Source organism: Platichthys flesus, chromosome 4 (assembly GCF_949316205.1).
Source record: "Platichthys flesus chromosome 4, fPlaFle2.1, whole genome shotgun sequence".
Lineage (NCBI taxonomy): Eukaryota > Metazoa > Chordata > Actinopteri > Pleuronectiformes > Pleuronectidae > Platichthys > Platichthys flesus.
The window spans coordinates 23503020-23528923 of record NC_084948.1 but is presented as its reverse complement, the minus strand read 5'-3'; the positions used below and the strand labels follow the sequence as shown (position 1 = coordinate 23528923).

At 46.2% G+C, this 25904-nt stretch overlaps 1 protein-coding gene across 1 annotated transcript in view; it reads left to right on the top strand.

Annotated features, from left to right (window-relative positions):
* The window catches only part of LOC133952073 (protocadherin-16-like), an 80024-nt gene extending 58851 nt beyond the window's left edge, over window positions 1-21173 (top strand). The window contains exons 3-22 of the mRNA XM_062386346.1: window positions 1413-1601; window positions 2272-2503; window positions 3017-3253; window positions 3623-4651; window positions 5518-5705; window positions 5800-5896; window positions 6240-6397; window positions 7837-8683; window positions 11308-11550; window positions 12495-12620; window positions 12721-12930; window positions 13047-13913; window positions 14001-14114; window positions 14196-14407; window positions 14705-14856; window positions 15224-15354; window positions 15624-15910; window positions 16012-16153; window positions 16618-18874; window positions 18908-21173. Coding sequence (XP_062242330.1) covers window positions 1413-1601; window positions 2272-2503; window positions 3017-3253; window positions 3623-4651; window positions 5518-5705; window positions 5800-5896; window positions 6240-6397; window positions 7837-8683; window positions 11308-11550; window positions 12495-12620; window positions 12721-12930; window positions 13047-13913; window positions 14001-14114; window positions 14196-14407; window positions 14705-14856; window positions 15224-15354; window positions 15624-15910; window positions 16012-16153; window positions 16618-18874; window positions 18908-19208 — 8019 coding nt within the window. The 3' untranslated portion in view covers window positions 19209-21173. The remainder of the gene's footprint in view (window positions 1-1412; window positions 1602-2271; window positions 2504-3016; window positions 3254-3622; window positions 4652-5517; window positions 5706-5799; window positions 5897-6239; window positions 6398-7836; window positions 8684-11307; window positions 11551-12494; window positions 12621-12720; window positions 12931-13046; window positions 13914-14000; window positions 14115-14195; window positions 14408-14704; window positions 14857-15223; window positions 15355-15623; window positions 15911-16011; window positions 16154-16617; window positions 18875-18907) is intronic.
* Window positions 21174-25904: the final 4731 nt, after the last annotated feature.

The window sequence follows — 25904 nt, the reverse complement described above, 5'->3', positions numbered from 1 at the left end:
ATATTTTCTTACAGATCTGTTTGGAACTTTTTGCAGCGTATCTGCTGGCTTTTTAAACGTTCTACCAAAGTATTCACGCTAAAACGCTGCTTCGGGTTAACCTCCAGCCGACACTCATCACACAACTTTGGAGAAAACAAGCACATAACGCCGTGGGGTTGTTATAAATAACTTGTCCCCCTGCAAAATGATAAAATATTACAGTAAACTGCAGCCCTCGCACATTAAAAGATGGAGTGGCTTTCTTGTATTGCTCTTGGTTTCCCCCTTTCCTCATGTGGTTTATTATTCTTCTGCTCGGCCTCGGCTCTGCCAGCTTTACTACTCCCTCACTCCTACGCACCGCTCGCCCTCTGTTAGGAGTTAGGGGCATGCTCTCCGCCGAGCCCCCCCCGTCTGCCATCTGCTCAGGAAAGAGCCGGAGCCTGAATTACCACAACCGAAGCTTCATCACCTCGAATGAATGATTTCCATCTTCTCACACTCGCAGTGATGCCATCAGAGAGTCGGCTTTTGATGATAAGCACGGCTTGCCTTCTTTTTCTTGGCAACGCTCCTGATGACAACTCCTTTTTACGCAGAGGAGGCTCCCTGTTGTTGCATGAGCGTGATTTGAGCTTCCATTTCTTTATCCCCCCCCGCCGATTAGAAAAAGATCCATTTATAAAAAGGTGGGAAGAAGAACTCAAATCAACTTGTGAGGTTTAATCCAACTGTAATCTCTCTTGCAAACTGAGATCCAGACCCGCCACTTGCAAACAATTACGCTGCTGGCACCTAGGGGCCCCGATCTGATTGGGCTGTTTGCCTTTACGCTGTCTTGGGAGATTCTGCAGTAATTGAGTCGGCACCCGGGCTGATGGCTCGTGAGCGGCTTTTATAGCTCCAGTCGGTTCCAGGCCCCTGTCGATGTGCGGTGTGTTATTAAAACCAGACCACGAGCGGGACATTGCATTAGGGTATAATGTGTTGCACTGAAGCATGCTGTGTGGTATCCCACTGTTCCCCCAGCCGTCCCTGTCACTGCCCTCTGCAGACAGACGCCACTCCTGAAGCAGGCAGTCACCCCAACCCCCCCCCCCCGCTGGCAGCTCTCCCGGAGCCTGTGGAAGTCATCCTCCGCCCCGCCAACCCCTTTCATTCCCTCGGAGCCCCGTTCTGCCAAAGGGCCTGTTTGGCTCATGCTCTGGCTCAGATAAACAACAAAGAATTAGTCCAGAGATGCTTTCACGAGACACCTGGTACGGTGCTCTTGTTTTTCGGTCTGCGATCTGTCTCACATCCTCGGAAAGAGTTGCATTAGATCTGCTGTGCTGCTTCGAGTGATATTTATTAATGAACAGGGGAACCGCTGAGTTTATTCAATCAGATTTGATGTATGTTTGACCGTTCTGTCTGTTTCCTCTCTGCAGGTGAGTGCGACGGACGCAGACGGCGGCTCCTTCGGCTCCATTACCTACTCCCTGGGCTCGGGCATCAGCAGCACGGCTCCCTCTCAGTTCACCATTGGCAAGGAGACGGGCCAGATCTGCACCAGTGCTTCACTGGACAGAGATCAAGGGCCGGCCGGCTTCGACTTCACCGTTACCGCAGTGGACGGGGTGAGCCACCACGTTTTGGAATCATGCTTAATGTGAATCTATTGAGCCACGGAGTAATCCTATAAAAACGAGAGCGAAGGCACGGCCAACTGAGCAGAGAAAAACTTTGGTTTGAGCAGCCGTGTAGAAAATAAAAGCTCTCAGGGGCAGGCTCACTCCACAGTCAGTGTAGCATCCTGTTCGCATTAGCCAGATAATACTTAGAAAATAAAAAGGTTAAAACTGAAATAAAGTTACTGCGGTCATGTTAAAGCAATCAGAGAGCAGAGAACTGCCTCAACTGTCAGGCAGTAATATTTTAACAAGCTGGACTGCCGCCTCCCTCGTTTTTTGCCACCTGGTCCAAATGAAAAGCCTGCACTGTATTTTCTGCAAATGAAAAGCCCGTGAAACAGATTGTTTGGTTGAGCCGAGCCCTCTCGCCCTCCACGGGTCATGACACATGGCTTCTTCCCGAGGGAAACTATCAATCTGTATCCCTCCACGAACCTGCTGGGACTATATTTTAGAGGGTACGCTATACATTGGATTTTAACAGGGTTTACTGCTGGTTTTTACAGGCGCCATTAACGTGGCCTAAATCCCGCTTTCAGGTGTGTGTGTGTGTGTTTTTTTTTGGTCCGTGATTTAGTGTGAAATATAACAAAAGAGCTTTTTGTTTCCTCCGCAGGGTGGACTGAGTTCAGTAGCATATGTGAAGGTGGATCTGGTCGACATTAATGACAACAGGCCAGCGTTCTACCCGGTGAGCTACGCTGTTAGCTTGAGCACGCAGAGCGCCCCGGGGACATCTGTTGTCAGAGTGACGGCCTATGACCCCGACTCGGGAGAGAACGGACGAATTACATACAAGACCGTGCCCGGAGGGGCCTCCCCATTCTTTACTCTCAACAAAGACACAGGTTGGTACTTTTCCTCTTCCTGAATACACTTTCACTTACTTTTTAAGACTTAAGTGATTGATTTTGTTATGTCCCTGTGACGGCAAGTGGCCAGAGGCACTATGTTAAAACATTATCCATCCATGTCTGTCCTTTTTATTTTTGTGAACGTTATATTTCAAGAACGCCTTGAGGATATTTCTTCCAATTTGATAAAAACATTCAGTTTGACTTGAGGTTTGAATTTGGAGGTCACAGGTCAAGGTAGGAGGGACTTCACAAAACTCTTTTTTGCCATGTGCACACGTGATCTTTAGAACGCCTCGAGAGAATCAATTCTTATTTGGAAAAAAAATGTCACTTGCACCCATAGATAAGTTACTCTCAAGTCTGCATCAAAGGAATTTCTTCTAATTTTTGACTGAAGCTGAAACAAATGTATGTAAACTGAAGCTGTACTTGTTGGCTGACGCATACATTTCCATACAAGAACCTCCTGAAATTGTAAAAATGTTTCTTTGGACCCATGTGCAGGTGTGATCTCCCTGTCTCGATCTGTCTACGGGAAGGCCAACTCTGTCATCCCCGTGGTGGTCTCGGCTCAGGATGGCGGTGGTCTGGTCGCCCTCGTCAATGCCAGAGTCAACATCAGCGTTGTGGCTGGGCTGGTGGCGCCTCCTGTGTTTGAACAGACCCAGTACTACTTCATCGTGTCCGAGGACGTCCTGCGTGGAACAGTCGTGGGCATCGTCCAGGCCAGCAGCAAGACAGGTGGGGACGGAAGACACATCTACGCTCTCATCCCCGTCTCACTCACTCGCTCACTCACCACGTGTGGGTCCCTCGGCTCATATTGAACAGTTCACTTCACATTTATCAGTCACACTGGATCTGTTCTGCTCCCTGTACCACTTGAACAAATAGGCGTTGAGCCACTATACACACCTAACTTCTGACATAACATCAATCAAAAAAAATTCCATCTCACAACTGTGTTTATATAATCGTTTTCTGGATTTTAAGAGCTACTACTGTCGGGGAAAATTGAAAAATTACATCGTTGCAGTGTTCTCTGACTCTGCTGCTTTTAGTGCAGCCTCCTGGGATGTGGTGACAAGTCTCTGGTTTGTGTCTTTTCAGGCTCCTCTAAAGATATCTCCTACACCATCAGCTCTGGGGACCCTGCGGGCTACTTCACGGTGGATCCAGACACTGGGGCCTTGAGGACGAGTCTGTCCCTGGATCACGAAGCCCAGTCAGCTCTTGATTTAGAGGTGCAGGCCCGCAGCGGAAACCCCCCTGCCTTCGGCCAAACCCGAGTACACATCACCATCGTAGACGTCAACGATAACCCGCCGGTTTTCCTGCCCTCATCTTCGGAGTCGCTGCTATTGCCGGAGCACACAGAAATGGGAACAGTGATGTATCGGGTTCAAGCTGAGGACAGAGACTCAGGAGTCAACGGACAGCTCACCTTCGACCTTTCTTCTCCAAGTGTAAATCAGAGGATCTTCAGCATAGATCGCAGCAGTGGAGAGATCCGATTGGTCGGGAGCCTCAACTATGAAAGCAACCCTCGTTACGACCTCCAGGTGATCGCCAAGGACAGTGGCGTACCCCAGCTCAGCGCCACCTTCATGCTTGTGGTCCACGTCCAGGCAGAGAATGATCAGGGACCTGTGTTTGATACCCTCACCTACCGGGTGGAATTAAAGGAGGGCACCCCGATAAACACACGCTTCCTGCAAGTCAGAGCCCTGAACAGAGAGACCCCTGGCTCGGGCCACTTCAGTCCCCTGGCGTATCACCTGCGTCCAGATGGAGACGCTGCCGGGTTTGGCATCGCGGCAGACACCGGCTGGCTGTTCGTGAAGAGCGCCCTCGACAGAGAAGTCAAGGACATGTACCTCCTGACAGTGCTGGCGAGTGCAGGTCACGGGCAGTTAAAGAAGACCGGCAGTGCCACAGTGCGGATATCGGTCACCGACGAGAATGACAACTCTCCCAGGCTCACTCAGGAGAGGGTCTTCATGGCCGTGAGAGAAAACCTGCCGGCGGGAACGGGCTTCGGTCACGCGTCGGCCACGGACCGAGACAGTGGCCCCAATGGCCGCCTCAGCTACCGCTTCCTGCACCCGGACCGCCACTTCCAAATAAACTCCAACACAGGTTAATTGGAAATGTCACGTTTTTACATTCCCGACTGGTTTATTGGAATGAGAGTGTTGAAATATTAATGTGTAGTGTTGAGGATTGCTTCATTAGGCAAGCAAAGAAACTGTGTGCATTCATGCAAAACCCTATATATACCAAGATGTGGAGGGGAGAGCTGACTGGCTGATGATAGTGTCATGCTGTAATAAAGCTGCTGTCGACAGAAGAGCCTGCACAGGAGGAGAAGGGCAGCACAGCTAATAACATTTGTTGAATTTGGATCTCCTCCAGATTATGTGAAATACCTGGAACATTTCTTTATAGGAAGATTCAGCGAAAATGAACCAAACTCATTTCCTCCTTCATGAGCTCAAAGATTCTTTGCCCTCAATTTGAAAACCAATCATGATTTCACACCAAACACTTGTTATTCTTAGTCATCGAGAATTGAAATTAACTGTGGACATTTTTAATTGGTGTTTAGTCAACCCAGTGAGTCCTCACTCCACTTGCCTCGTCCCTATTATCATAAATTAGTCAGATGATGGTGACAGCAGCACTGAGCATCCTGCTGGGCTCTAATTGGCCTGCTGAGCCTGTTAGTCTGTGGGTGGACACTCCAACTCTGATTTGTGATCAGTTTCTGGCTGAGCTGTGAGTCTCTACAGCGTCTGCCAACCTTCCAGAGTTCCTGTATTTGTGTGTGAGAGAGAGAGAGTGAGTGTACGTACACACGTGCATGAACATCTGCGCACTGTGCGTGTGTGCTACTTGTGTGTCACTGATCAAAGCCTGCAGGCTCGTAAGTCTCTCATCATTATTCCAGTGCTCTGCATGACATTCCTCTCATCCACCTCTCATCCACCTCTTCCTCTCCCCAGGTGAGATCAGTACAAGGTCGACTCTGGACAGGGAGCAGCAGTCGAGCTACCAGCTGGTGGTGGTGGTGCAGGACGGGGGTTCTCCCCCTCGTAGCGCCACAGGCACGGCCTTCATCACTGTCCTGGACGACAACGACAACGACCCCACTTTTACCCACAGCCAGTCGGGGAAAAACCTCATCATGCAGGTGATGGCACAAGACCTGAAAAGAACACGCACCGAAATGGAAAAACCATCTCTCACGTCTGAAGTCATAACCTTTTTTTTCTTTTAATCATCAGGTGACAGAAGGTCAGTCCTCGGGGGGTTTACTGGGCACATTGCAAGCAAAGGACCCCGATGAAGGAGAGAATGGCACCGTGTTCTACTCTTTGTCAGGTACAGTTTCATCCATGCTAAATAATTATTGATTTATTATGTGAATAAGCAACATGTAATGGTTTAAAGATGTGGCAGAAGTTTCTTTTTTAGATTTGTTCTGTTTTTGTGTATAGTTTACTTGTAGTAGTTGCAGTGTAAAGTATTTTAACTGTGTATACTTGCATTTAAATCCTGTAGACAAACGACAACTTGGTTGCTTTGATCAGAAACTAGTCTAAAAAAAGACCTGCTGAATAATCACTGCAACTGACTTGTCTGGGTTTTATGTATTCAGGCCTCACACACACTTCATCTCCACTGAAACTTTGGACTCTGTGTCTCCCCCCCCCCCCCCCTCCAGGTCCCAGAGCTGAACGTTTCTCTTTAAACCCAAACACTGGCGAGCTGCGTTCATCATCTCCTCTGAGCCACTCGGAGCGGGCGGAATACGCGCTGACGGTGACGGCCACTGACAGAGGACTGCCCCCCCGCAGCACCTCCTGCTCCCTCGCCATTCAGGTCAGACTTCCACTGGAGCCCGGCCAGCACAAACACCCCTCAACCGCTCACTTAGTTCATATCAAAGAGTAGACTCCGGGGGCCGGGAGGATCCGTGTCTCCGTGCCCCATCCGACTGGCTGCAGACGCGTATCAGCCCCACTCCTGACAGGCTCTCCCTCCCCATTCCCCTCCCTCTTCTTCCCCTGTGAATTTTCAAAAGGGAAATTTCTATCTGAAATGGAAAAAGTGGGTCTGAATCAAATACTCCCAGCTGGCTCGTGATGAGGCCCAGCTGTAGACCGCTCTGATCAAGGTCACATTCACTGACTTCAACACTTTTTTTTAACACGGTAGCCATTTTTGCAAAGAGCACTGGGGCTATATACTTATGTAGCATTGAAGGTAATTTGGTTAATATTTAATATAGACCAGAAAATGGACAAAATGGAAGAACGCTTGAAGGGAACTCAGATTTATAGGTTCCAAGAAAACAGCGTTGCCATATAAACAGCTCTTGTGAGCGCCAGTTCACTTTCCATTCTAACAATAAAAAAAAATGAAAGTCCTAATTATTAGTTAATGGGATTAAACAGTTCTGTGAGGTTTTTGCCCACTGACGCATTTCCTTCAATCCTCTTTTCAGACTGATTTATTAAATCCATTGCTGATAGGATGTGACGATAGCAATTTATGCTCTGGAACGTTCCTTTTCCATATAACGTGGAACCAATTTACAGCGTGTCATGTACGATTCCACAACAAACACTGTGTATTTATTGAGTGCCTACTCACTGTGGGAACTGTGCTGTAGGATGCAACGCTAGACTATCCAGATCAGCCCTTCAGCTTACTTAACACTGTCAGTAACGCTGCTGCAAATTTGATCAACAAAGCCTCTCCATCTATCCCCCCACACCCCTCTTCCCTTTTATGGCCGCTTAAATCCCCCCCTTCTTAAAAGAAATGAACTTTTATAAAAACAACATGTCACTTGTTATTATGGCACTCTCTTCATCGAAAAGAGAGAAGTAATAATGTTGTCGTCTTTGAAGACACTCGAGCTGGCCATGAAAAGAAGTGTAAAGCTATACGCAGAACAGGAATTCAGCCCCTCTCACCATAGTCCCTCTCTGATTGTGTTACTTTTATCCTCCTTATTATTTTTCCTGGCCGACGTCTGAGTTTCAGATTAAGTGTGATTAATGTGAGCAAGCGTGTTACTCAAGTCTATAAAAACCTCTTGTAACTGGTTTCACTTATTCCCAGTGAACGCGTACAGAACAAGAAGTCGGAAAGGGACAACGTCTGGTTTTGCTTTGCCCTGAAATCCATGAAATATTTTCATCTTTGTTTTGAAAAATTCAAACTGAAATCGCCACCAGGCATCTCAACAAACGATTAGATCCACAGACCTCTTCTTTTGTCCTCAGTGTTTTTTTTGTTTTCTTTCACCGCAGGTTCTCAGCATCAACAGACAACCTTCCAACACCAATTCACTCTCCTTATCGTTCAACTCTGTGGAGGAAGCCAAGCCCGGCTCCGTCATTGGCTCAGTCCGCCTCCGAGACAGAGAAAGCCTAGAGGAAGGCGAGGTGACCTACATAGTGGTTGGGGGAACTGACCGAGATGGAACCTTCGTTGTCGACCGTCTTACCGGGGACGTGTATCTGGCTCGCGCCCTCGACTATGAACGAGACGCGCACTACACCCTGCACATTGAGGTGGATGACTTCTCTCAGGACCCCCCCAGTAGCACCCTTGTCCACCTGGACATTGACGTAGAGGACAGCAATGACCACACCCCTGAGTTCCCCGAAGACCCAATCACCATTGTCATCTCTGAGAGTATGGACCCTGGCTCTTCGGTCTATACTTTCCAGGCTGTAGACAAGGACGGCAGTGGCCCCAACAGTGAGGTGATGTACTCCATTCTCCAGCAGTGGCCAGACACCCCGGGCCTTCTACACCTTGACCCGACCTCCGGGGTTCTCTCCTTGGGCCGGGAGCTTGACCATGAGGTCACCTCCAGTCTGATCCTGGTTGTAAAGGCGACAGACTCTGCCCTCGATGTCAGCCAGAGGCGCTGGGGCTCTGTCACGGCGAGGGTGTACGTCACGGATGAGAACGACAATCTCCCGGTGTTCAGCTCGCCGACGGCCGTCAGTGTGATGGAGGACCAGCCGGTGGGCTTCGTGGTTTTGTACGTCATGGCCAGAGATGCAGACCAAGGGGAGAATGGTCGAGTGACCTACAGCATCGAGTCGGGCAACACTGGAGGAACGTTCAACCTCAACCCGAACACTGGTAAGTCTGGGCAAATGCTGGAGGTAGTTTGTGCTGTATACTGACAGTCGATCATGGCGGTTATTGGTGTTTGCTTTGTAAACTACAAACACTATATATGTTGTTGAAATTACAGAGCTCTGCAGGAATGTGCAGGGGTTAGCACTGTTGCAACACAGCAACAAGATTCCCTGTTTGAGTCCCGGCTTAACTGGGTCCTTCTGGGTGAAGTTGGCATGGGTTTCCTCTGGGTCCTCCCACAGTCCAAAGACATGCAGATTGGGAGCTATATTTAATTTGAGACTCTAAATTGTCTGAAGCTGTGGATGTGGGAATGAATGTCGTGAACTATTCTCCTGAATGTAAGCTGGGATTCAGCTGCCTCTGTGAGTCTCTATGGATAAATTACAATATGGGATTTCATAGAATTATCACATTTGCTCTTATGAAAGTATAGTTAAAGTAATATACGAAATAACTAGTTGGATGTGTAAGGTTCATTTTTCAAAGTTTATTCATATGCACAAAGTTTCATTTGGAAATGTCAATGAAAAATACACATTAGATTTCAACATGTGTATCAATGTCAACAGCACCAGATCTCAATATGTGTATTTCCAGTACCTGACCTTAGTATTATTGTGGCATGCTTTTTCAAGCACTTGATATAATATAATATAAATTTAATTTATAGAGAAACTGCATCAGTTCAGATCCCTCTGGGTCTTTCCATTGGCTTCTTAATGCAGTAATTACACCTCTGAAGTGAACTTTACATCACATGTGTACTCCCCTTTCCATGTGACCCCCAACCCACACTACAAGCACCAAGCCCCCCCCCCCTCCATAAACACTCACAAACATTTACAATACTCTGCTTACTTCTAAGTGCAGCCTAACTCTTGCTTCACCTCTCATGACTTATTTCTCTCAGTTGGAGACCAGACAGACAGAGCGGCCTGCCAAATATTAAAGACCCACCGAGACACACACATACATGTGCAAGCACACGCATGCACACACAGCCCATCATCTGTTATTGTGGATCTATTCCCATGAAAGACCAAAGAGCCTCCTGCTCCGGCTTCTGGGAACCATTAGAGAGGGGATCGGTTACGCGTGTTTATATGTACGCACGTGTGTCTGTGTGTAGGCACGCACATGTGTGTGTGTGTGTGTGTGTGCGCTCGCATGAGACCCTGTCACTTACTCAGCACTGACCTTGGGCTATTTGGTCCTGTGGGCTTTGTTGTGGTGTTTGAGACACGTGTCGGCGATGGCTCCGCCTTCGCCTTCAAGTCGCCAACCGGCGTGCCCCCTGGAGCTGCTCCGCGATGGAAACATTCAGGGGCTGTCATGCATGTCACTTCTGGTTCAGCCCTGTGTGTGCACTCATCTTGAAGTGTTTTCATGCACACTGGTTATTTGTTAGAATCATGACAGAGTTAATCCTCTGAGCACCTGGTTTGCTTCTGTTTGGGGGTCAGCGACCAGAGACCTGGGACCATCTCCACTCCACTCTGTTTTCATTTCTGTGGCACCACAGTTAACCACAACAGAGGGACCCATCCAGCTATTATTAGGAGTCTATAATGTCATGCCGTGAGACCTACTCTCATCACTCATTGTCAGAGGGGAGGTCATTAATTTCACTTTCTGTTCAAAGGGAGGGTAGACGGGTGATCGCCTCTCTACAAAAGGCGTTTAGGGATTAACGGATTAAATGTTGTTAAAAGAATAAAACCTCCGCATGTAAGAGGAGAAAGATGTGTTTGTTGTCTGAGCAACCTCAGTTTACCCTGATACTAAAAACCAAAGTGTTGGCGCCACAGACCACATAGGTTTAAGATGCTGGAATTGAAAACATCCCAAAAATAAAAGACTTTCCCCTGTTTCCCACTGCTTTTTTGTTGTCCTGCCCATGTGTTATCAGTGACCAGGGATACGACAGGACCACAGGACTCAGAAGTTGGTGAAAATATTCCTGCCTGTAACTCTGACCAGATTAAAAGCTTGGGGGCAAATTATCTGAATCCAAGCAAAATACAAAGCAAAACAAAAAAAAGTTAGAAACCAAAACATCCCGGGCCGACTCTTTCTTCAACAGTTGCAGCCCGTTTTTAAAGCATGAAATTGAAATTGAATCAATGCAAGTTCTACCCTCTTAAGGCAGGATAATGAAAAGGCGAGGGTGCCCCTAATTTCTACAGAGCACGGCAGGCCTGGCCCTTGCGTGTCTAGAGCGTGTGTTTACTGCTCTGCTCTCGACGGCTGCGGCATTCTCCTATGGAAAATCTCGTAAACTGTGGCCAGACTGTCGGCCTGTTAGAGCCGCGGTGGTGGTGGTAGCACTCAGGTAGGCAAAACTGTGTGTGTGTGTGGAGCAGATTAACTCTGATTTAGCCCTCACACGGCAACTTTTCACACTCGCTTTTTATACCACTCGACTACACACAACCGTGGAAAGTGGTGTGTTTTATTGCCTTTGATAGCATGCCTTTATACCGTAGCTATCGTGTGTAACTGCCTCTGGGAAAGAGGCTATAATGAAGAACACCCAACCACACTCACACACACACACGCACACATACACGCACACAGGAAATCTCTCCTCACGTTTCACCCCCCGATTCTTCTCTCTGCAGGCTCTCTGTCGATCTTCAAACCTCTGGACCGTGAGGAGCAAGACGTCTTTAACCTTACAATAATCGCCGAGGATCATGGGACGCCGCGGCATTACCGCAGCAGCCAGCTGCTGTGCGTCCATGTGATCGATGTGAATGACGAGGTGCCCTGGTTTGAGGAGAGCCAGTACGAAGCCCAGATCTCTGAAAACCAGCCTCCGGGAACCAGTGTGGTGACGGTTTCCGCTTCTGATCTGGACCAAGGTGAGACATAAACAACTTTTACTCTCGTGGTTACTCTAGCTGTGGTTAATGTGAGCCATTTTTTTTACCAACACTTGGCACCGACTTGGTAATTTGCTGTTCAAAACAAGGTTTGGATAAAACAAAGACCTACATTTTCAAAACAAGGCTTAAGGGATATAACTAACTTCTAACCCTTGTTTCAATGTCACTTAAATGACTGTTTTTGATGCGAAACAGATCCTAAGAACATGTTTAAACCTAATCATAGAAATGCTGATTATACAGCGTGTATAGTTACATGTAACCGAGACATCTGAAAGAAAAACTTTCATCCATATTTAGCCTGATCTTCTGAACCACAAATTACCTGAATCATACGTGTACTGTTGGCTCCAATGATGTTGCTAAGTGGTCTTACCCTTTTAGGCCGATCCTACGTGTGTGTCGATTAAGTGTCAAGAGATACCGAACTGTGCTGCATCAGCAATTACTTAAACGCCTGTAATTACCAGGCGCCTTCATATGCTAACGTCGGTAACGTGTTCACGTTACCGACGTTAGCAGTTGTTTTTAATTGAGGACTACACAGGAGAATGGGGGGAGGGGGGTGCATTCCCCTGGAGTTAGTCAGAAGCGCATAAAACAGAATGATTATAAAGGTTTGCTCCAAAAGCGATTAGTGAGGCAAAACAGGTGAGGTTGCCAGACTGCTCTGTGCTAGCACGCTATCTGGCATTCAGACACATGAGGGTGAGCCGGCACTGCCTAACGCTGACATGGGTAAACTAATGACAAACAAACAATTACCTATACATGCTATTCGCGAGAGACATGTAAATATTATCCAAAAGCTTGATCTTGTCAAGAGTAAATTAACTTTTTGAAGTAATTAATTGATTTCATTTCATTACCATTAATATGTTTGGAAATAAACTACAATCACTTTGTGTGTTTTGCTGCAGGAACCAATGGGAAGGTGACGTATGGTGGTATCTCAGTGGACGTCTTCCACATCAACCCAGTGACGGGCATCATAACAACAACGGGGCCGCTGGACAGGGAGGTCCAAGAATACTACACTGTGACAGGTACTGCTTATGACTTTCAAATACATACTACAGATACATATCACAATTATTGATTATCGTTATCGCAAATAATTCTGTGTTCTTTATTCTGTTTTGTCAGTTTATGCAAAAGACGGAGGCTTCTTACCCAACTATGCTAAAGCGACGGTGAGGATCAGAGTCCTCGATGAGAATGACAACGCCCCTGTGTTTGGACGCCTCTACTACAGCATAGAGTTGCCTGAAAACCTGGAAGCTTTGCCTCTGTTCACCCTCAGAGCCACTGATCAAGATGCAGGAGACAGTGGGGAGATAAAGTACAGAATTACAGGTGAGGATTTGTTTCAGATGCGCTCGCAGCTCAAATTCTACAATGCAACATTTGTATAACTCAGGGCAATGGTGCAGCAAACTCAGAAACTAAATGAATGGTTGCTTCCCTTGCAGCTGGAGACCCATCTGGAGACTTCCACTTGGACGGGCGATCAGGAGTGCTGTCCACTTTGAGGCCTCTGGATCGGGAGAGGATGGCTGCTCATACCCTAACAGTCACAGCTCAGGACCAGGGCCACCCTCCCCTCAGCAGCACCACCACCGTGGAGGTTACTGTGCTCGACATCAACGACCACAGCCCCCAGTTTCAGAGCAGCAGCTACACTGCAGACGTTTCAGAAGACGTTTCCATAGGCTCCCTTGTCCTTGAGGTGAAAGCCATCGACCTGGACCAGGGCTCAAACAGCCAGGTGATGTACTCTCTGAGCCGTGGCTCCCAGAGTATGTTCATCATCGATGAGAACACTGGCCGCATTATCACAGCAGCACCGCTGGACAGAGAGAGAACCGCTTCTTACACCTTTGAGGTGTGTGCCACTGACTCCTCCCCAGCTAACCCACGCAACGCCACTGCTCAAGTAACCGTCTACATTCAAGACGTGAACGACAACGCTCCATTTTTCATTCTGGACCCGCTAATTGTGAACATCTCCGCCAGTAGCGTGTCTAGCCGGCGAGTGCTGGCCACCATGAGGGCGGAGGACAAGGACTTTGGGGCAAACGGCTCAGTTTTTTATCGTTTTGCCAACCCTGTGAGGGGCTTCACCATCAACTCCCTGACAGGAGACATCCAGGCCACGGAGAATATGCAAACTCTGACCCAGAGCCAAAGGACTTTGATCATTCAAGCCATGGACCAAGGCAACCCGGCTCAATCCTCCCTCGGAGTGGTTATCATTTACATTCGGGAGCAGAGCTACAGAGGGATTCGTTTTTCCCGCATAGCTCGAGATGTCAGTCTGCAAGAGAACGCAGCCAAAGGTTTGCATGATGTTGTACAATTTCCCACTTTCTTTTCTAAATTGAAAAGTAGATTTAAAATGTTTGACCCTGTTTTTAACTTTGCAGGCACTGTAGTAACACAGACTCAGGCCCAGTACCCTGATGGCTCCCAATCTGGCATCAGCTACAGTATTTTCAGTGGAAACAGGAAGCAGTCTTTTGGAATCAACACCATCACCGGTAAGTGCCGAGACAGCAGCACCGACGACAACACGATGTTCTCTACATGCACAGTGACTCATTGTTATTTTTGTGAATTAGGTGAAATATGGGTCCAGAAATCCGAAGTCCTAGACTATGAGGAGACCCCGAAACTCCGCCTTGTGGTGAAAGCTGAGACGGCATCCTCCAGCTCATACATGGCTGTCAACTTGATTCTGCAGGACGTCAACGACAACTTGCCACGCTTCCAACTCCAGAACTACATAGCCTACATCAGAGAGGCACAAGGATACGATTTCCCCATTATCCAGGTGCAGTAGCAGGCCCCCCCACACGTTTATTATGCTTGGCTATTTGAAGTTGTCGAAACAGAAAGCACTCAAGCCTCAAAAACCTGGACAGTTTCAGTGGAGTGGAGAAATTACCTCATTCCTTTGACTTTGTTCTCAGTGTCTCTGCTGAATATATGAAAACCTTTTTTGTCCTGAAGCCAGACGCATATAGAACTTTATGTGAACTCTTGACTTGCATGTCCAATTTTACTCACTAGTAAATCACTACTGTTGAATACTTCTATATTATTAACGTTGGTTTCTATTTTTCTCCAGGTTGCAGCGGACGACCTGGATCAGGGTCAGAACGGTCAGGTGACCTACTCCATCAGGTCGTCGACCATGAGCGGCTTGTTTAAGATCGACCCTCTGACCGGAAGCATCACCACAGCAGCCATTATGGACCGAGAGATCTGGACGCAGACAAAGTGAGTTTGATATTATTGTCATGTGGTTCTCCTCCGCTTACCATTATTATTTATATAAATTGTCTCTCTAATGGAGTAAATGTTTCCATGTTTGCTCCATCTGCTCTGAAAATGCTTTCACGTATGGAAAAAAATGAGTTTATCATGTTATCAAACCTATATAAAAAACATATTTGCCCTTAAGCTTGTTTTGTTTGATTTATTATTTTCAAATCTGATTATTTTTATTATTTTTAATAGAAACAATGACTCTCATATATTGTATTCTAAAACTAAAAACAGGCAGATCTTGGTGGGGGGTGGAACAGTATGCAGCCATATGTTATTCATAAAGTCACAGACACTTACACAGATTTTGTGGCACTAGGCTGGTTGTAACAGCAACAGACCGGGGATCCCCGCGGCTGGCTGGCTCTGCCACTCTCACTGTGATCATCATCGACCTCAACGACAACAGTCCCATGATTCCTCTGCATCGAGAGATCCATGTGCCCGAGGGTAAGTCGTCTTCACTGGGAAGTTAGTCCAGCGATCTTATCGGGAAGCATCACGTCACCTACCCCTGCAGCTCGCGCAGCGCGGCTCAGTGAGAAAAGTCTGACCCTATTATGAAACAAGTTATTGCCAAGTTCCTCTGTTCATTTCCTGTCTATTAGATCGAGGCTTTTCCAGAACAGGATATATTTTTTCAGTAAAATCAAAAGTATCTACAACTTCAATATTTGTTCTTCCTCTCCTGTCTTCCCGCTTTATTCTTACACATACAGACATGCTGATTGGCACAGTCATCACAACGGTGACAGGGAACGACGTGGATTCGGGGCCGGCCCTCTCCTACACACTACAACTGGACACAAGCAGCCAAGGCCTGTTTGGAATCCACAGTTACGGAGGAGGAGTATCGCTGACTGGCCCTCTGGACTACGAGGAGCGGACCTGGTACACGCTGACCATCCGCTCGTCCGACTCCAGGCATCAGAGCGAGGCCAACCTCACCGTGCTGGTGGACGATGTGAACGATAACGCCCCCACCTTTACTCAGGACTTGTATCAGGTGCGGCTACATTCACACATCTGTCTGTTGAGCACTTGCATATTTGTTTAATTGCATCTCTAACGGCTATACATATGTCTGTGTTGTGTTTTTATCAACAGGTGACCGTATCAGAGCACCTCCCAGCAGGCAGTGCCGTCATCACAGTAACAGCCACTGACCGAGATTCTGGGGAGAACGGGAAGATTACCTACAGGGTCATGTCATCAACTAGGGCCGTCTTCTACATTGACCCAAACAATGGTGAGATCACTGTCTGCACATTTATGGTTGTTTATAGTCATTTTCTGACCAGAGCGCCCTGTAATCATGGGTTATTCCCTCAAGCTCTACTTATATGCACATTTGGGGTTTGGACTTAAGCCATTGCAAAAGATATTTAATCATTTTGTTCATTAAGAGTCATTGAAAACCCAGATTTCATGTTATTTGGCACAGATGTTTTGCTTGAGATAGCGTCTGAAATAAGTGTGTTATAAAAGAGGACTCCTTCATCGCCTCAGGTTATCCTGTCTCCTATTCTCAAGTGGAATTCCTTTGCTTCGAATTATATTCCCTTTTAAAACAGAACATGCTCAAACCTGTTGGTAATAAAGTTAATTTAACAGCGAATCACCCTGTGTATTGAGTGCCTTTGCTAATTAACATGATGGGGTCTAGACAGATAATTAAAATAAAGTTTCTCTTTTTGTTCTGTTTCCTCACAGGGACTTTGTTCATCAACCAAAAAACTGAGTTTGATCTTGAGAATCCCTCCATCCTGGTGCTGATCGAGGCGAAGGACAAGGGCACGCCACCGCTCTCATCCATCGCCACAGTCCAGGTCCAAGTATCTGATGTCAACGACAACACCCCCATCTTCCACCAGTCGGAGTACAGAGTCACTGTGTCTGAAGACGGCCTTCCTGGATCAACTGTTCTGATCTTAGAGGCTGTAGACGGAGATTTGTCTCGGGACAACTGTGGTTTCGATTTCGCTATTGCCAGTGGCAACTCGGGTAATGCCTTCCAGATTGAGAGCAGCGTGCGTTTCTTGGAGGGCCAGGGCTTCCAGACGGTCGGCAGCCTGATCCTGGTGGAGGAGCTGGACTTTGAGGCGGTGCCCAGTTATAACCTGACTGTCGTGGTGTCCGATCGAGGAATCCCTCAACGTAGCTCCAGCGTGCCTATCCTTATCAGCGTTTCGGACGCCAACGACAACCCTCCAGCTTTCAGCCGATCGGAGTACAGCGTGGTGCTGAGTGAAGGTGCGGCAGCAGGGACAGAGATCTTGCATCTATCTGCCACAGATCCGGACTCTGCTCCCAATGGAGAGGTGCAGTACTTCATAAGCTCAGGGGACGAGACGCACATTTTCCAGGTGGACCAGTGGACCGGAGCCTTGAAGCTGCAGAGACCTCTCGACAGCGAGAGACAGTTGAAGCATATCATTGTTGTTCAGGCCACTGATGGGCAAGGGCACTATGCTCTGGCCCCAGTCAGAATTGAGGTGAAGGACATCAATGACAACCGCCCCTACTTTCCCCTCAAACTTGTAACTGCAAGCATCAGGGAGAATCAGCCCCAGAACGCCTTAGTCACCATGCTGCATGCCATCGACCATGACAGAGGTGTGTTTGGACAGTTGAGGTACTACATGTTGGACAACTCTCAAGAGGGAAGAGACGCATTCCTCATCAACCAAACTTCAGGGGAAGTGCGGACTCGCTCCACGTTCGACTTTGAGAAGGTAACCTCCCTGGATTTTGTGGCTGTGGCCATGGATGCCGGCAACTATTCTGCCAGTGTAACGGTCCAGGTCTATGTCACGGGGGAGGACGAATACGATCCTGTCTTCACATCCTCGGAGTTCTTGTTTGAAGTGCCTGAGGGAGCAAAGAAAGGTCAGATTATTGGCAAAGTACAAGCCAGAGATGAGGACGGAGGCGTGGACGGCATTGTTCTGTATTCCCTCGAAGACAGTTCGCCTTATTTTGAGGTCAATAAATCAACTGGAGCTGTCTCCTTAAAGGTGGACAGCTATAGTTCACATGCAAGTCGCTCTAAAAGAGATGTGCGTCTGATGACACTGGACGTGACGGCTCACAGCCCCCTGGAGACATCACGTAAAGCTGTGGCGAAAGTTTCCGTAGACGTGACCCACACGTCATTTGGTCTGACGACAGACATGAACATGCTGCTCATCGGTGTCATCGCCGTTTCATTAGGGGCCATCGTCATTCTAACCGTAATCGCCGTGGCATTGTTTTGTGTGAAGCTAAGACGTCGGAAGAAGGAGAAAAAAGCAATGAGGCGAGCACCAACATCAGGCACGATGCTGCACAAGTTCGAGGAAACAAAAATAACAGCAAATGAGATGATTTACCACCAGGCGCTTCCTGGATACACAACGAGTCAAAGCGGCGGTGGTGGGGGTCCGTTCCCCCGTGGTGGATCACTGGATCCCTCCCACTCCAGCGGGCGTGGCTCTGCAGAGGCCGAGGCAGCGGAGGATGATGAGATCAGAATGATCAACGAATACCCACGAGTGTCGAGCATCTCCTCGTCCATGCAGGAGCGCATCTCAGCCCGGGGGCCGGACTCCGGAATCCAACAGGACGCAGACCAGCTGTCGGACGTGTCCTGTGAGCCGTCCATAGACTGGTTCAAAGGGAAGAAACTGGGCAGTCTGAATAGTACTTTGTTGGCAGGCCAGGTACCTGTCTACAGGGACGATGGGGGCGGGTATGTGGGTGTGGGACGGGGACTCAGCATCTCCCATTCCAAAGACTATACCTTTCCAGAGGATGGGAAGCCAGCTGTGGACGGCTCCCTAACAGCCATTGTGGCCAGTGACGAGGAGCTGAGGGGCAGCTATAACTGGGACTACCTGCTTAACTGGTGTCCCCAGTTCCAACCCTTAGCCAACGTTTTCACTGAAATAGCGCGATTAAAAGATGAAACCGCTCCCCCTCAGTCCCGCAGGTCATTTCATCACAAAGCGAAGGCCGAGTCGAGGATCGACCCCCCGCCTCTCATAACCTCTGTGGCCCACCCGGGTGCCAAAACTGTTCCTACAAAGCCCGCCGTATCGAGGACGTTCCCACACTTGTCTTCTTTCCGACGATCTCCCATTAGCGCTGAGGGGTCGATCTCCTCGGTCGCCATGTCTCCCAGTTTCTCGCCCTCTCTGTCTCCGCTGGCAGCTCGTTCTCCTGCTGTCACGCCCTTCAGCGTCTCGCAGGGACCCTCCGCCTCCATGATCAGCGCAAATGAACACAATTTGGAACATAGCGAGGAGGCAGAGCTGAGGATTTGAATTCTGAAACATGAATAAAAACTGAGGTCAGTGCTGTCCCAGACCTATTCTACTGTATGACCACAGGGGCTGCAACTTGAAATGAGTCAATCTCATTCTTATTCTCCATCTTCAGAGAACAAGTACAAAAGGTTACATTAAGAAGTCCAAATAACTGAAGTTGTGGTGCTTACTGGAAAAACTGAACTACAGGACTAACAGGCCAAAACGGACCATGCCTTTTGTGAATGTGTGTGGGTGCGTGTGTGTGTGTGTGTGTGTTTGTGTGTGTTTGCGTGTGTGTGTGTGTAAGAAACTCCGTATTCCTCTGTTGATCAGTGTTAATTTGCACATTCGAATAGGGATTCATAGATGATGTCAATATTTTGTACAAAAGCATTGTCTATATTTTTATACTTACATGTGGTTTCTGACAAGAAATGGCATTGAAGTGTCAAAAAAAGGTTGTTACAACCTCAGAATATATTTCTATATTTGTATATTTGTAGCTTGTACTGTATACTTGTTTGTACTGTATGTTTTATCCCCTGTAATTCTTAACCTTGTGGTTTTAAATGAAGCTCTCCATTAATGCTTTATGAATTGGGATATTTCTTTATACAGATTATTGTAAATATTTATAGAAGAAGAGGCCTCCGTGCTTGACAAACTAGAACATCAGTCAGAATAGCGCTTTGTGTGATCAGACTTTCTCGGGATCCCGTGTTTGATCTCATATCAAAAGGTAATCATTGAATGTGAATTGTTAGAAGAACATTGTCTCGGTCCTCGACAAGTCGCTACATGTTTTTGCAGAAGAAGATGAAGCTCGACGTCCGATGATCCCGTCCTTCAGGTTCTCTGGCTTTAATTGTCTCACCATGGGCCTTACTGCGTTTTTCCATTTTGCATTGTGAAAGAAAATAACTTGCACGAGGCAGAACAATGAGCGGCTATGTATGTAAATTTGCTCCATCAGCAGCCTTATCAGTCCAGAGAATGGAAGCAGATCTCGGTTGTTTGTTTAACTCATATAATTAGTCAGTAAAATATGAAAGAAACCCGTTTCACACTCTAAGGGCACAGTCCACACACAGGCAAATGCAAACCAAAGCTGAACTCCACGTGAAGCCACACTGCGATTTGCCTTGCGCCTGGATGCTGATGTATAATTCGCCCACTCGCTTGTGCTGACTGGAAGTGAATGGGAGGCTGAGGATCATCACTGAAACATTGGCGAGCTTGGGCCCTAGATCAGCGATATCTTAACACTAATTGCTGTCCTGATCACTTTTATTGTATAAATTCACAACCAAACTGTAATGAATGTTTTTCTTATGGACCACAATTCACCCCGGCCTTTCAAAGGCACTAAAAACGATACTGTTTGGATGGAAGTATGTTTAAGTGCATCTATGAATGTTACACAAACACTACCGGAGAATGTCTCCTCGTCAATCAGAAGAAGTTCATGTCATGTACATGTTCAGCCATAATATTTTTTACACAGATGCCTACACCATCAATATATTCATGACCGGAAGTGTAAATTTGGCAAAAAGGAAATAGCATGTAAATTTGTATTAATAACTACTTAGAACTCTGTCTTTGCTCTGTCTGTTTGCGTCTTATAATTACTGTAAGTATTTTTCTTTTTCTTCAACCCCAGTTTTACACTCGTATATTAAGCAACACTAACATTTTACAGTAGTTTTATTTATTATAAAATGTAAACCTCTGACGGATTTTGTAAATTATTTACGAGGACGCTATTTTGACCACGGCCAAATACACATGAACACTACCTGTTTGATAGAATGAGGGTAACGTTGTTGTTTGTATCATTTTTTTTTGCATTGAACAGTTTTACCTGACACTTACATTTCATTTCCTGTGTGTATTCCGGTGCCATAAAGATGAGAAATTCCTCCAAATGTTCTCACGTGTCGTTTCGAAGCCTGTCCTGTTTGAGCAAAGTGCCTGATTAAAGTCCTTATGTGAACACGTCGTCCCCTCTGTCGCATCTTTCTCTGCTCAGAGTAACGGTGAAAGTTACTGCGTACTAATCCATGAAGGTGTTTTGGAAATTTCAGGTGAAAGATCCAATACCTGACCCGTGCTCTACCCCGAGGGCTCATGTATCGAGCTCCTCTGAACATCGATCCTCCGCTCAACGGTATTTTCTGCAGATTTTAAATGCAGCTCAAGCCTCCAGCACTACTTTGTAACCTCAGGCTTATCCCTCTGCATAAACACTACAACTCAAAACCCCCCTGAGTCCCAGGGGCAACAGGATAAATGGAGAAATGCAATCCCTCCATCAGCCTGCAGATCAGTCCCAGTGTTGTCCCGATCTTAAGACAACATCTCTTAAATGGACGATATTGGATTTAATGATAGCCATTAAGTGTTATTTAGAACTTGATAGGTGTGTATGATGAAACTCGATCACAATACGAAAACCATTTGCCCTCAGACGCGGTCGTTAAAAACAGCCAAGAAAACAATTATATTATATTTTGTTCTGTCGGATATTCTGAAAGAAATGTTTCTTTCTTTATCGGTATGAGATTGTTTTTAAAATATTCTTGTTATTTTCTAAGAGAATAGTTAGTGGATTGAATGTAAAATATTTATGTGTGTGTGCAATTTGGTGCAGATCCAAATAAATATCTGGATCCAGTCAATTCAAATGTGGTTTCAGTGCCATTCTAGTTTTACCTTTGAGGTGTTAGTTCAAATTAGCTCCACATTAAAATCTAATACCCCTCCTGAAATTTTGGCAACAAAGAAAAATCTGATTTGCATTTTGCTTTGCGGCTCAGAATTCATTATCGTGTTCCACCGACGACACCAAACTCCAGGTCACATCTCAGTTTTTTTTGTGTCTGTATGAAACTGTATGTTTATGCATGAAGTTGACATTCTCCCAATTATTCTCCCTTCTCTGTTACTGTTTGTGTTCACTTATCTTCATTATGCTCCAGCGTGAATATATCAGTTCTCAGGTATTTTCTTACTAATTTCTCATGGAACATGTAAGAGCAGCAGGGGTGAATACAGAAAATAAATGTAAGAAATCCACGTGCAAACAAATAGGCTTTATCTTTTCATCTCTTTTCAACCTCTGTGGTCACGACTCAATTCTGGCTCAAATGCTACGGTGAAAATATCGCTTGTTTTACCCCGATGAACTTTTCAACATCACAAAGTTCAAGCAGGGTAATAATCCAAACTTTTCCTCCGGAGAAATGCATTCATCAGACAATTGTTTGAACCTATTTTTTATGATTAATGCATGACAGTAATGTTTCTAAATAGTGTAATTTTTTCTGTATCCGCTCCCACCTGAACATTTGCATCATTCCCGTCTCGCCCAGGGCCGGACCACGCTCCCGCTGCCTGATGAAACAGAGCTGAAACCAGACGGGCGGTGTGTTCCCGCTCCGAGGCCTGCCTCCAACTGGTTGTGCAGCTGAAACCCAAACCCTGTAGTATTCTGAGCAATAACATAAACACTGAGGTGAATTCATGTGAGAGTGTGTTTTCCTTCCCTGGCTGGAAATATGGGCGGAGTTGGGCCAGATTGGACAGTCCTGCTGATGACACTCAGGTTATGAGGTGAGCGGCGTGACCCTAACCGAGCACCTTGGATCGGAGGCCAGTATATACACAACAGAACTCAGATTATATATGAGTGAGAGGGCAAAAGCCAAGTCATTACTCAAAGATTAAATTAAAGGCTGCGAGCTAACCAAATGAAATCTATAATTTTCCCGTCAACACAGAGTGGATAGGCAGGAGGCTGCTCTGTTAACATGCAATCAGTAGAGCCAGGCGGCGCTTTTTCCCTTCCACCGACTCAACCTCTGCAGATCTCTCATAGAGCCGTCACAACTGTCATGTTTTCATGATACTGAAAAGTACACTCCCTGTATTTGTTCACCTGGAGAAAATCTAAATCGCAGCATACAGCAAAAAGACATTATGCAATTTCTATTCCGCCTTTGTCCTGAGAGATACTTGGAAAAATTAGTGGGGATAACTTTCTGATAGGCATAAGCTTTTGATTTAGTGTCGTTGTTTGAAGACACACTATTTTGTTGACCTTCACATTTGACTTGGAATTTGGTGAAAATCCATCTTTGTATTGTTGAGTTATTTTGTACACTTTTGTAAATGTACACAGATTTGTATACTTTTTGTTATGCGCCTGTAGCACAAGCCAAGTGCCAGGTTAGACGTAACACTGCCAACAAGTTGCTGTTACATTTTGAAAAAGCTTTACAATAACTTCTGTATGTTCTTTTTCAACTTTAGGAGAGAGTGTCTGTTCTGGTAGTAATAAAAAACGATCTCATCGCTATGATTCAAAAGAACACGAGGATAACAACCACTTACCAACACCATTATTTACCTTTAAATGTTTTAGAGGCACAGTCATTTGTATTCAACTCCCCGTTCCTGCTCAAAGCTGCGTTTTCACAGAGAAGGGGTTCGTGCCTTTGAAATCCTGAAACCTGCCGGAGAACAAAAGTGTTGTTGTTCACATTGATCAGTTCCACACTTTGATCAAAGAATATGCTAATCAACTAATTTCATGCATTGTTGAGTAGTTTGCCTTTGTCACCGGTGCAGCCGCCTCCTGGATAAATGCAATATTCTCTGTTCTCACACAACAAGAAGAGAATGACTTGTTTCTGTTTTGGTAACGTCCTGTTTCATGTCGTATTTGTGAAGGGTTCTTATGTTGAGCAATAATTCATGGGCTGGTTGTTCCATCAAAAAGCTGTAGGAGGTGCGTAACTACATGATTACCTGGTTCCATATTGGTAAACATCTTCTAGTCGTTTTTTTTTTTTTTGTCATTAGATTGTATTGAAGATTTGGCAAATCCGTTTTCCTTGTTTTATAATTAATTTAACAGTGGCTAACTTTAATGATCCATTGGTGCGTGCCCTATAAACTAACCAAGGATGTTGTGTATATTTGTATATATTTAGTAGCAGTGTAGAAGTCACACAAAGTTTTTGCCTCAACCATATTTAGTCCGAGCTGATCTTGAATTTTTTAAATTAAAAAATGTAATCATACTCTTGTACAATCAAGTGAGCAATTTGTATATCATAAGCCATTTCCTTCAGGTAAATAATTTTTCCCAATGAGCAAGAAATATTTTTATCCTACCAGGCAGTAAAACACTGTTATATCCACCAAAATAATAACGATCTTTAAATTTACATTTTAAGTTACTTTTTAGGAATTGCCTACTCTCATCCAACAAGTCAAATATGTTTTATTTCACAACAGTCGGCAAAACAACAGGATCAAGTGTGTTTTTATTACAAAAAGCTTATACAAGATAGTGCAGTATGTGTTCTGAAAAGTCCTTAGACCTTTTTGTTAAGTTTAAAATGTTTAAAAAGCAAATTGTCCATTCTGACTTAAAGGGAGACATAAATCTATTTGATTGCTGAGTTATCGTCTCTTCACAATCTTTAGTGTCGAGCTGAACTGAAGATCAAACCACCAGCGAACATAATGACTGGACTTAAACTGGTCTGATTGGTGAAAAGTACTGATCATGTGATAAGAAGAACAGGGACTCAGGAGGGGGACCCCCATGTCACAGGCTTCATCCAGGGCAGCCTACTCGTCTCTAAAGGTTTCCAAAAAAAGATTAACCCTCACTCAGATGTTCCAGTAAACTCTCGTGCTCCTTCCCAATGGAAGGCCCCGTGCAGCCTTGAAGGCATAATGACTATAACGACTGGAGGATATAATGGTTTTAACATGGCTTCTGCAGAAGAGCTTGTGCAACGAGCCCTTTTCACTGTCATGTGTTCAAACGCGCTTTTCTATAACGAAGGCACCAAAATAGGCAGAGCTTCAAAGACGGTTACCCAGGGCCTGATAATGTCTCTCTCGTTCTTAATCTCGGCAATGATCTCATCTTGATGACATAGCGTGTGATGATGGATGCAGAGATGAATAACAGCTGGAGAGATCAGTGGGTACAGTGGAGTGGATGGCAGTGAAGGATGTGGCCTGTGGATATAAGGACCGGGAGTCTTTGCATCGGGGATGTGAGCTGCTGTGAATGCAGGCCGCTTGGTGAGGATCAGACACTTCTCTTGGAGAAGCCCAGGCTGCCGTCCAGCCGAAATGAGGCCAGACCAGAGAGAGGTCCCTGTGCTCATGCTTGGATTACCCATAAACCACTCATACCTGCAGCTTGCACGGAAGTTTCTCCTCCTTGTTCCCTCAGCGTACAGGGCCAGGCTCCAGGGATGCTCCATCCTCAGCTTACCACAATCCTTTCTCCAAACACTCCAGAGAGACTCCCTCCCTCCCCCCCTCGCTCTGTTTCTCTTGTCTCGTACAAGTTGTGTTTTTTCCCCCTGCCTTTTTCTTCGAGGTCTTGCCAGGCTACTTGCGTGACTAGAGGGAGAGAGGAAAAAAGAAAAAGGTTTCAAAACCCACTGGCACGCAAGCCCCAAATCTATTTTGGGGAGAGCGCACTTTTTTTTTTCTTCTTTGAAAACAAAAAAAGCCACAGGGAGAAATAGGCAACACCGGGGTGAAGGGGGTCTGTTTCTCATTTGGCCGGGGCCTGCCTCCTGTCCTGCCCCCGCCAGCGTCAGAACCACAGCACTACTGGGAGAGAGGGCGGCTCAGACTGGGGAGGAGAAGTGTTTTTCCTTCGAGAGCTCGGCC